Below are 12787 nucleotides of genomic sequence, written 5' to 3' on the forward strand. Positions count from 1 at the left end.
ACTTATGATTACATGCTGAATGATAATGCTGTAGTTCAATTAGTAAATCCGAGGTTTTCTTTGATGAATGCAAAATGTTTTATATCCTAATAAAATATTCTTCCATAGTATATGACTGATTCTCATTGTGCTATTATTACTGGTGAAGGACAAGGCACTGCGAGTGTGCACTTATTCTGCTAGCAGCAGTAGTGACACTGAGACGGAGCCAGAGTATGAAACAAATGACTTTGGAACTGCAGGGGAAAAGTTAGCAGATTTAATGAAGAACAAACGAGGTAACCGAAAATTTGTACATAGTAATGTATAGTTTTGATCTCCATCCTGACAGCAACTGATTGTGTCTTTCATTGTGTAGTTATTTTCACTTTTTAACTCTAACTTTCTTCAGATATAATTTTCCATTATGTATTTTTTATTATCTATCCGCATCATTGTTTTCTGTTACACCATTCTTGCCACCGTGGGCATAACTCTAAGGCTTTTATTCATAAATCCCCGTGGTGAACTAAAAAGTCTTTAGCTGCATTATTGCAGCAATAAAAAGGTGATTATAAAGATAACTTTTTTTTTAATTACATAATTTAGTAGTAGGTTAAAATAAGCCAATGAGCCATGGCCGTAGCTTTCTAACTGTCTTATGACAGTGGTACTGTTTACACGGCTATAGTTAAGGCTCTGTCAGCCTTCCCAGTGTATATTGTCACTTTTCTGAGGATCAAATTCGGTCACAAGAATCGACTGTGAATTGAAATCTAGCATGAAAGCTCAACAGTGAATTCCTTGGGGTAATTTTTCTAAATTTTGAGGTAACTGAGTGCTGGATTGGTGGCCCAGGAGATTGCTGTCTGCATTCAAACAGCAGCAACAGTGGAAGCCATCCTGCAATGTATGTTAAGTGTGTTATGGAGAAGACTCTCAGCAGTGGGAAAATCCGGGCCCATTCCATCCTTGGCTTCCCTGCTACAGACGATTCAAGGGAGTGTATAGGGCCAGTAGAAGAGCCGTGCACCAATGAACCCACTCAAGCCCTGTGCATTTCCTGAGAATTTAAGGGAGACTTCAGTGATGCATAGACTTTGTGCCAACCCTTTGCACAGGGAGTGAACTTGACCCAGCACATACAGTAGATACTGCAGTGATAAGTGCATTAAAAGTACCACAGGCAACTAGATACTGCAGATAGATACCCAGGTGCCATTACTTTCTACCAGGAGCTGGACTGAGCGTTTGGCATTTGCAAGGATAATCCATTTGGGTGTTTTCAGCAACAAGAGTAGGGTTGCCAATTTTGATTGGACATATTCCTGGAGGTTTCATCACATGACATAATCTGTAATTCCTGGAGACTCCAGGACAATGCCAGAGAGTTGGCAACCTGAAGCGAGAGTGTAGGAGGTTGATTATTTTATTTATGATATGCTCCTATTTGTTTAATCTTTGATTATATATGAAATGTTGCAAGTGATTAAATCAAAGAGACACTCTTGATATTTTTCTAAAATGATGATATAACATGAGAGAATCGTATTTTCTTAAATAGGTGTTGCCATATGTGCAATGATTTCTTTATCCATAACGAATGTTTTAAAGGATTTTATCATGTGTAAGTGCCTGCATTAAATGACAGCAGCCTTCAAATTTTCTGACATCTACTGTGAATTAAAATCACCACTTTACTTAGTGACCAATTAATTTACATAGCTGGCTCATTGGGGTCGGGAGAGATAGAACCAAAATGGATGCAAAAATTCTGGTCTGTGATTGAGGCAAACAAAAAATAAATCCTAAAATGTTGGTATAGCAAGTGGTTGTTTTTTCTCCTATAGACCAACATTTTTGCCTTGGTCACTTTAAATACAATTGCCCAGATCAGATAAGTAATAATACTTTGCTTCTATTGCAACTTGCATCCAAAGAGCTCAACACACTTTACTGACATTAATTGATTTAGCCTCACGACACCTGTGTGTGGGTGAGGTATTATCCCCATTTTACAAATGAGCAGTCTGAGGCACAGAGATGATCTAGTTACTTATATGGCCCCATTACTGTATTGTCTCAGAGCCTCACAAACATTAATGAACTTATCCTCACAACACTCCATGAGGTAGGGGAGTATTTTAATTCCCATTCAGCAAGGAACTGAAGCACAAAGAGACTACAGGCCTGATGCAAAGCCCATTGAAGTCAATGGAATGGTTCATTGATTCAGTGGGTTTGGATCAGGTTATTAATGAGTTGTTCAGTCACATAGGAAGTCCGTGGTACACTAGGAATTAAACCCAGGTATTCTGAGCCCTCGCACCATGCCTCAACTATCAGACCATCCTAATTTTGATCTCAACTGGATTTTACATCGGTGTGACTCTGTTGAAGGCAGTGGAGACAGTGTTTTTCAAAAGCTACTAGATATACAGGACTTCCGTCAGGTAACATTCAAATGTATGTAACAGCACGAGCCAGTAGAGAAACAAATGCCCCATCTAGAACATCCTTCCCTCGTGCTGTCTCACACTGTTGCAGAGGGTTTCTTTGCTTTTATTTTTTTTTTTTTGAACATAGGTTTCAGGCCTAGGAGTAGGGAGACCTCGGTTCTATTCCTAGCACTGCCACTTCCTGTATGATCTTTAACAAGTTAATAGAGCCTGATTCTGATCTCACAAACATAGATTCTACACCACTGTCTTCATTGCCAGCCAGTCAGTTAAGGATTTAAGATTTATAAAACAAATGAAAAAGTAGATAAAAGAAATAATATGTTCAAAAGCAAGCCAACCAAAAGATAGGCATGTGCCCAAGGAAGTTAGGGCTTGAAGGCTATTAACAGCTGAAGATAAAAACTTAAACCAAAATTATTTAAATAAAAAAAAATTCTATACTGAAGTCAAATTAATAATCTCATCTAAAGTCACAAAAGAAAGGAAATTAAAAATCTCGGATTTGCCCCTCTGCTTATCTCAGACTATTGTATCTTCTTTAAGGATAGAAAGTCATCCTGAATTTTAAGCATTAACTTTGAATGTCCTTTTTCAGTAGTTTGAAATCATACCCTTAACTGTTACATAGTTTTTGTTATGCTTTTATTACCAACCACTGACCTTTCCAATTGTCTTAAAGTATTTGTATTGCTATTAAAAATTATACTGTGATCCATTTAAGCTGTACATGAACTTTCTCTCAAATAAATGTGCAATGTTTTTTAAAATCTTTCCATAGCTGAGCAAGAAGAAAATACTGTGAGAAAGTCCTTTATGGGGACCCCTATGTCAATCTTGGATTTATATCAACACAGTCTCTATGGCCATTATGGAGAGGATGGGCCTGAACAATTAACACATTACAGTTTTATTGAGCAGCTGAGTGGAGCTTCCAGTAAAGAAGGCAAGAGCAAAGAGATCCCTAGTGTAAGTTATCTTGCTTTTTATGATATTACCTCTTACTTAACCCAGGAATATATCTGTCTCATTTATAGTTGTTTTCTGCATTCATCATTAGTATTTACATGAAACCAAAAAGACACCTGAAAATATGGCATGAGTTTCTAGGGGGAGTAAAGCAAACAAAGCACCTTTTTAATGGAGGTTGCATAAGTGTGGTGATCTTGTAGTCAGCTCTAGCTTACAACAGACTTCCAAAAACTTACCATTAGCGACATTCTGGAGCCCTAAGATTCATGGCAAACTTCTGTTTAAGGATAGCAGTAAAACCCATTATTTCTCTTTGGAAATGCCTACGCTGCAGCTGGGAGTATCTCCCAGCCCAGGCAGACAGACGTATGCCAGCACTGCTCTAAAAATAGCAGTGTGGACATTGTGGCACAAACAATGGCTCGGGCCAGTCACCCAAGCTCAGACCCAGAGAGTCAGGCAGGCTTAGACTTGGACATTGAGCCCAAGCTGCCCCCGCTTCTGCGAAATCCACACTGCTATTTTTAGCATGCTAGCTTGAGCAGAGACAAGTCTGTCTACCCACGCGCCTAGTTGCAGTGTAGACAAAACTCCACGCTGCCAGTTTACAAGAGGTTGCATTGCATTTAGTGCAGCATAGGCCTATTAAATGATATTTTAAAAAAATTTCAAGTGGACGTCTGCTGTGATTACCAACTGTTTTGTGGGCTCCCCAAAATACCATCATATTGTCAGACGTAGCTCTGTTAAGACTAGGTCTTTCTTACCACCAATTTCTGTGCAAACTTCAGTTGACTTAATCAAGAGCTCCACAAAGAGATTAGTAGCAGAGTATGAGCCTTACTGTGGCAGTCTCTACCACCTTCAACATACAATACCTCTGAAATAATGTACTTTACCACACTTTCTCGCTTTCTCTCTCTCCCACACACACATTCTTGTTTTCTGTCCATTCCTACCCCTCCCCCGCCCACCCACACACAAACCAATATTCTCTCTCTCTCTTTCTCAGTGAGGTATACAATTCCAAGTATTAAAAGGGAAAATACTTTCTATGGCAAGCAGTCATCGGTGCAATACATTTTTAATGCTTGTTTTACAGAGAATCTTTTCTTCTGTGTAAACTTTAAAAAAAAACAAATCTGTTTCTGTAAGTATAAATTTTATTAAAAGAACCTAGAATTAGATTTAAGGAAGAAACTGAGTGGTGACTTGTATCCAGGGCTGCTGGAGTGTATGTAATTTCTGCTCTGGGGATGCAGCAAATGATGGCTTCAAACACACAACTCTCATCTCTGAACCTCAGTGCTTTATGGACAGAAAATTGCATTTTCCCCATAGTAGATGTAAACCTGCTTGTTAATTTATATCACCCATAAACGGTGGACTTCTGCACCACTTAATACCTAAGATACCATATCTCTGAGAAGTGCAGTCAGAGCGTATAGGAGGGTCCACACTAGCCCTGAAGTAGGTGGCATAGAGAAGCCATTGGTGGCTGCTTAAAGAATGGACTATTGGATCCAGTACATGGATCTAGTTCCTCCAAATCTCTGCCTATGGGTCCACAGATAAACTGACAGATATTTCCGACTATAATCTTGGAATAGTAGCCGTAGAGGACCTCCAGTGCTAACTACAGCCTGTTTCATACCACTCCCCCACCAACACTGTACAGTTCCCTGCAGAAAGGTGGATTACTTGGATTTTGTGTGTGAAGAGGTGAAGTATTTTTTGCTAAATCCTGCCCATTGCCCCTTAAAATACTACTGGAGAGCATGTGTCTTCATTCTCCCAACTCTTCTCCAGCTGGGGCTTTTTTACCTCAATTTCAAAAGTGCAGTGAAACACAAATAAAAGTAGGTTGTTAACAAAGATTCAGTGGCTAGAACCTGGAGCAAATGATCCCAAAGAAGACAGCACCAGCTGTCAAGTCAGGGACTTCCAGCCTTGCTTCTACCCTGCCTACCAGATGCACAGCAACCAGGCCCAGAAATTCCACTTGAGCAGTAGCAGCCTCAAAGAGTTTGGAGGGGACATGCTTAGGAAAATTTCTCGACCTTCAGGGCTCCTTCTCTAAAGAAGCCACCACCAGCTACAGCTGAGGGCACAGGGTGCAAATCAGGGTCCTTCAGGCCCAGTGCCCCTTAATCTCAACCAGACCTCCTGGGACACTGGTCCTAGTGGCCTTCAAATGAGGAGCAGCAATAGTCAAGAAGCACTTGCAGGGGTCAGACTTTGGAAAGCATCCAGGTTCAGCTTTAGCTGGTGCTGCAGAAGATAAGGCTCTGGCTTGCATGCCTCCTCTTTGCTAACCATCCATTTGCTTCCCTCCACAGGGCTCAGAGCCACTTGACATCATTGTGTTCACTCAGCTCTGAGATCTGGACTTGGATATATTTTCTCATTAGTTGAATTGTCATTGGTTGTTGGTCCATCTTCTTCCCCCATTGCCTTTATCTCTGCAACCCTTCATCTGCCAAATCCCTCATTCACATCCCATTGTGCTTCTCTCCCCTTACTCTCCTCCTCCTCCTCTTCTCAGTCCTACAATCTCTTCCCACCATTCCTCTCCCTCACTTCAACCCTGACTTCCCCATTGAAAAAACAACTAAAACTAAATGACTATAGCAGAAATTAAGCAAACATATTAATGTTTTTAAAATGCAGCTAACAAAAACTGTGCCATGTCATCACTCTCTTCACTTTGCATATTGAATCTCTTTCCCGTAGCCTTTCTCTTTTTGATGGTAAGCTCTTCTCAGCGGGGGCTGCATTCTACTCTGTAGCAGTGCAGCACCTAGCACATTTTGAGCACTATTGTAAATATACTGGAGGATGATAATAGAAAATAATGCAAGGGCTGTTGTATGTGGCATAGTGGGTTAGATCACAAGAGAAAAAAATGCATTTTTCATCCTTGACCCCCAGTTGTGTGCTTAAGAAAATCACTGTACAATCATAGAATATCAGGGTTGGAAGGGACCTCAGAAGGTCATCTAGCCCAACCCCCTGCTCAAAGCAGGACCAATCCCCTTACCCCAGTTCCCTAAATGGCCCCCCACAACCCTGGGTTTAGCAGGCCAATGCTCAAACCACTGAGCTATCCCTCCCCCCATATCCCTCAATTCCATAGAGCTGGCAATATCTGTTAAATAGCAGAGGGCATTGGAGGTTAGGCCCAAAGTGAACAGTCAGAATGACTTGGAGGAAGCTTTCACAGCTCTTTCTTACACTGTGCCTTCAAGGCAGTGCTCTGAAACCTGCACTTTACTGAACACTAAATTCACTCACAAACTTAGAAAGAAAAATCCTGACATGTACCTACTTTGTTTCACCATATACCAACATTTATCTAATGACTAGACTATGCTCTGGCTTTACAATTAGAAAATCACAAAGAAAAGAAAAGAATAAATGAGGGGAAACAAACATTTAATTCCACAGCTTAATTATGTAGACATAATGAATTGTCTCAAAACAAATATTGCAATTCTGCCTTTGCAAGGCCAAGGTCTTTTGCTATTAATAGAGCGATCAGATTTGGTTGTATTATATCAAATGGGATAAAAAAGGTTGCATTTGCACTTACTTAATTTTTACTGGTATATTCTAGTTTTTCATGTTTAAATAATGTGCAAAATCAGCATTAGGTTAAAATTAAACAAAACTCATTGAAATGGCCTTAAGGACCTTGTAAAAATGCATCATTAAACTAGAAAACAGCAGGTACAGCTCAGCACCAGCATTTATCATGCACTAAGTTGGGGGGCTTTTAAGATTTCTTTTTGAATATTGGAAACAGTGCTCAAAAACAGTGTTGCCTCTTGGTGAACAGTGAAAGCTCGATAAAACACAAGGGATTTGCCTATTAGTATTAAACTTTTCAGAATGACAAATGAGGAGCAGTGACCATGAAAAGCTGGTTGCCCCTGAACTCCTTGTTTGAACCAGCACAGCAATTTTTTTCTCAGCTGTAATTTGTCCGCCACAAGAAGATCCATAGTCTGTTTAAATTAGACTTGTGTGTCTTGGAACATTACTCACAAAAAATGGGGAATACTGGCAACAAGGACCTAAGTCAACGATTCTGAAAAATCAGGCAAATTTTGGAAAGGAACTGTGATCTATAATGTGGCCTTCTAAAAAGAAGATGGTACGTGCCTGGAATTTAATTCTTGAATGATATATGTGAAGGCTTTTTTTTTATTTTAAAGTGTCATGATGAACAGAATGAGTTTACCCTGCTTGTCAAAAGAGCAGTGTGCCGTGGCCGTACCTTAAATTAAATTGGCCTGTAAGGCACCGCTAGTAAGTTGGTGGTTACAGGCTCAGTGCTGTAATGAGACATTTTGGAAGGAAGCTCTGCTAACCTGGCACTATTGTAGTCTGATTTGTCTCTCCTCCCCCAGTACACATTCACCAGTGCTACCCTCAAAATACACACACACAAATACATTCAGTCACCAAAAAGGGTATTTACATAGCAAGGCTTCAGAATATGAAGCAATCAATAGACAAAATACCTTTCTTATAGAGGGGGAACTAAACAGAATGTTTGAGAAATTACACATTGTTTCTAAGGATGTCAAATAAATAGGTAATGTTGCTCAATCCAGTCTTTGATCTGAGATATCCTAAACTTTCTGTTTTGGAAACTATTTTTAATATCTGCAAATTTCTGCTCACCAGTAAGAGATCATTTTAAATCAGCTAGGGAAATGTAGGCATGCCAGAAAATTCTGAAATACACAGATTCTTCAGTAAGTTACCATTTTTATACAAAAAACCCCCCATAATTTCAAAAAGAAGATTATAAAAGTAAACTGAAGGATGTGGATAAAACCATCATCTAAATTAATAGGATTAATATATTTTTCTAACATGATTTTTGCTAATTGCAGTATTTCAAAAGTGGGAGCACAATTATTTTGATATGCAGCAATTAAATTTGATTTTTAATTAAACAATAACTGATCTAATTTAATGAACTCCTATATGACCTGTACCAAAGACCATCAAAGTCAATAGAAAAACACCCATTGATTTCGGCGAGCTTTAGATCTGGCCCGTAGTGTACAGAATATTGCTTCTATTGCCTGTGGCAATAACTGATAATGCCCTAAACCACTTGCTGACATCATGATCTCAGCTCCAGTTAAACTGAAATCTGAATCATGACAAGTCAGAGATGGAAATATTATTTCACAATTTGCATTAGCTCAGTGGGTTTTTTATAAAAATTAATAAATCACAGCACATTTTAAAGAACTCAGAAAACAAGACGTCTGTTCGTCACTTTCCCCTGTTGTTTGTACAGCACCTAGCACAAGGTGGTCCAGGTCCATGACTAGGGCTCAGGTGCTGTGGCAATACATCTAATAATTCATTATTTTTACTGCCTTCTTTCTGGCTGCAGAAAAGCATGCCAGTTAGTTTATCATCCTTATGACCCCAAAGCTTCATGAAAAATATATGCTCGTCTGTCTCTATCTAATGGAGTGACATGTTTTTATTTAATATAGTCGTTCTTCTTTCCTTTCCTCCCTATATATAGTTCAGTTAAAATCATAAAGATTTTTTCTTGCTTATATTTCAAGGTATGACTTGGTGAGGGCAGAAAGGATAGGTTCCTTTTGTAGAAGAAGAGTGATGAAATGTTTGTATCCATTGCAAGCTTGGAAATCCGTTTTTCCTCAATTACAATAATTTACATGTAAACACTGACTTTTCACCTCACATTACAGTGTTTACTACATCAATGATTTAATTATAGACCCAATTAACTAAAGAGGCTTATTTGTGCATAAGTGAAGTTATACTCTTTTTTTCTATGCAGCAGAGTGCCTGTTTATTGTACAGCTGATTCATGAAAGAGATTTGATGCTCAAATCACCGTGTCTTGCAATTCAAATAGGTTTTAGAGCTAGCTGGCAAGTATGGACAGAAGAAAACCAAATATATCAACAGAGAAACCAGTGCTGCTTTGGTTATGTTTATGAATGAAATCAACATGGTGACATTCCCAGATAAACTCAATAATTTTTACAAGTGAGTGAGTTGATTGGGAATTAACGTATGTCTCATTATACTTGCGAGTCTTCTGAAGTATCACATTGGCACAATGGAGTATCCAAACAAGGACTTACAAAATGACGGTAATTAGTAATTATGCAATGTCTGCCATTCTCAAAGAGCCAAAAGCATTTTACGAGCAATGCATAAGCCAATCCAGCACCACTTAACTGCAGTTGTACTTGGTGGCGGGAGGCAGCATGTAGGCAGGAAACCACCACAAAGCATACTGCGTATGAGTAGAGGGAGAGGAAAGTTTGGTCAAGGACTCGAGGCAAATGCCTCCTCTTATTAAAAGTGCCATTAGATCTTTCACATCCACTTAGAGCTGACATGACTTCAGTTTTTAAGATCCGAAAGAGACAAACACGGTAAACTTCATTAAACTCAATTTCTCTGACTGACAAGGATGCAAGGTTGAGCTGATCCTGATGGGATTGGAATCTGTGGTTCCAGAGTGCCTAGCTGTTTCACACCAGACCTTTAGATCAATACGCTATCCCTTCTGACAGCCTTGATAATGAGATATCAACTTCATCTATTTTTTTTAATTAATGTATTTATTTTAAAATATTCGGGGCTTGTGAAAGGAACTGTGTTGACTCTGGAGGCTCATTACCTATCCACAGAATGGTATAGCGTGGGCAGTGGTAGTACCAACTTCCTCCCATTCTGTCCCATCCCAGGCTTGTCATTTCTAGGACAGAGAGAATAATGCAAAGACAGCCCATTCAATCCCTCTCCTGTCTCCTGAGACTGGCCATTATAGAGGTGGTGTTCTCACACAGATACATAGGAATTGACTCTCCTCCCCAGTTCAAGTAGTCCTCTAAACAGCCCTGGAACAACAGGATCCACTGCTCATTACTGACTTGAATGGATTTGAACCAGCAACATAGTAGTTGTATCCTCTTAACAATCCCCTGAACCATCCAGCCCCTCTTCCCTCCTTTTCTCATTGTTTAATATTAGTGTCTTTTAGAGGTAGCTTTAGTTAGGAAATACTTCATAATGCCTGTGGAAGTAGAAAGTGCTTGCTGTACAACTCGGTGTGCAGCAATTTGTTATTCCTTAATATGGTAAAAATTTAAAGTAGGGCTCAGTTCAGCCCTGCAGGCACATGGAGGTACAATTTGGACTCCTGCAAACATGAGTGATAGCTGTGCCACTAGAGACATTCATTACTAAGGAAGGGGGGGAGGTGTGGCGTACCGTGGTTCCCTGCCCTAGCAGCCCTCCAGAAGTAGTAGCTTTAAGTTCTAGCCAGGGATCCATCGGAGTCTAATTGGTGGAGACTGCATTGAATCATCACATTTCCCAGGTACACTGGCTCTTTCCATCTAGGCCTGTTCACTTTCTTAGCAGCCCCAACTGCCTCCAGATCCACCTTTGAAGCTGTATTTGCAAGCAGCTAGTGCTGGCCCTGCCCAGGCAGACTTTACTTCTCTGGCTGTTTGCAGCCTGAGTTCCTCCTCTGGAACCCAGTGAGAACATCAGGCCTGTAATGTCTTATAATGGTAGTTTGGATCATCGCAGCCAAAAGTAGGCCTACAAAAATGTAGCTTAATTTCAGTCTTGGCGCTTATCTGATGATTTTATCATTGTCTTTGCCATTGTCACACCTATGTCATCTTAGTCAGGTCATTTAATCTATATGTGCTTCTACTTAATAAAATGGGTATAATTTCAGTTACTTACCTCACTGGAGAGTATGAGGTGTAATTTATGTTTAATGAGTGTGTTGAGAATCTCAGATGAATAATGCAATATTTGTTCCATCAAGGAACAATAGAGTCTGGATAATTACACAATTTAATGTCGAATCTACTGTCCTGGGAGTCTCATAAGAGTGACAACTTCAATGAAAAAATCACAGGAGCATGATCCAATAAAATAATGGACTTTATTGTACCACCCATCGAAGTACTGCAGAATTAAAAAATATATCATCTAGCCTCAAGTTTGATTTGTTTGAGAATGAAGAAACATCAAATTAGAAATAAATCAGAAGCGCTCTAAACATCAACAAATTCCACATCTCACATGTTTCATAGGGTGAGTTCCCATTTCAATATCCCTCCTATGCTACTGAGTCTTTTATACCTAATCAGATCCAGAAACCACTTAAGATATGTTTAAGAACACTTTACTAGATGCCCAAAGGCCATAATTGAGAAAGAAAGACATATTGGTTTAAAAAAAATGTGGTTTAGAGGGGAAGCGAAGACAGCTATAAAACAATAATATAAAATAAATAGAAGAAAGGGGAAGTTGATTGTAATGAGTATAAGTCAGAAGGTAGGAATTGTAGAAAAGTGATAAGGGAAGGAAAGGGACAGAAGAAGAAATTATGGTCAGCAGAATTAAGGACTATAGGAAAGAGGCTTTTTAAGTGTATTAACAATTACACTGGTCCATTACTAGATTGAAGTGGTAGAATCTATAATAATGCAGAAAAAGCAGACGTTTTGAATAAATATACTATATTTGGGAAAAACAGATAATGTAATCATATCATTTGATAACACTCTTTCCATTCCAGTAGTATATCAGGGGAATGTTAAACAGCAGCTACTAAAGTTAAACATTTTGAAATCAGCAGCTGTAAGAGTTGGCTGAGAGCTCACTGGACCTTAATGTGGATTTTCAATAAGTCTTAGAGCATTGGGGAAGTTCCAGAAGGCTGGAAGAAAGCGAATGTTGTGCCAATATTTTAAAAGGGTAAATTCAATTACCTGGGTACTTATAAGCCTGACAGCCTGTCCTTGATCATGGATAAAATAATGGAGCACCTGATATGGTACTTGATTTATAAATAATTAAAGGAAGATAATATAATTAAGGCAAATCAACATGTTTATGGAAAAAGATCCTATCAAGCTAACTTAATATCCTTTTTTGAGATTACAAATTAGGTTGATAAAGGTAATAGTTGTGGTAAGGTGTTTGACTTGGTACTAGGTGACAATTTGATTAAAAACTAGAAAGATATAAAATTAACGTTGCACACATGAAATGGAGTAAAAACTGGCTTACTGATAGGTCTCAACATTTAATTGTAAATGGGGAATCATCACTAAATGGGTTTCAGAGTAGCAGCCGTGTTAGTCTGTATCCGCAAAAAAAACCAGGAGTACTTGTGGCACCTTAAAGACTAACAAATTTATTTAAGCATGAGCTTTCGTAAGCTACAGCTCACTTCTTCGGATGCACTAAATGGGTGTATTTCTAGTGTGGGCTCTCACTGATCAGTTCTTGGCCTTATGCCATTTAACATTTTTATTCATGAGCTGGAAGAAAAC

The 12787-nt window shown here is 39.0% G+C and overlaps 1 protein-coding gene across 10 annotated transcripts in view; it reads left to right on the plus strand.

The window, feature by feature from the left end:
* Window positions 1-12787, plus strand: part of NCKAP5 (NCK associated protein 5) — a 580968-nt gene that overhangs the window by 544175 nt on the left and 24006 nt on the right. For all 10 annotated transcript variants that reach the window (XM_039495322.1, XM_039495320.1, XM_039495324.1 and 7 more), the window contains 2 exons: window positions 149-278; window positions 3220-3407. In XM_039495322.1, the coding sequence (XP_039351256.1) occupies window positions 149-278; window positions 3220-3407 (318 nt within the window). The remainder of the gene's footprint in view (window positions 1-148; window positions 279-3219; window positions 3408-12787) is intronic.

Source organism: Mauremys reevesii, linkage group 11 (assembly GCF_016161935.1).
Source record: "Mauremys reevesii isolate NIE-2019 linkage group 11, ASM1616193v1, whole genome shotgun sequence".
In the NCBI taxonomy this organism is placed as follows: domain Eukaryota; kingdom Metazoa; phylum Chordata; order Testudines; family Geoemydidae; genus Mauremys; species Mauremys reevesii.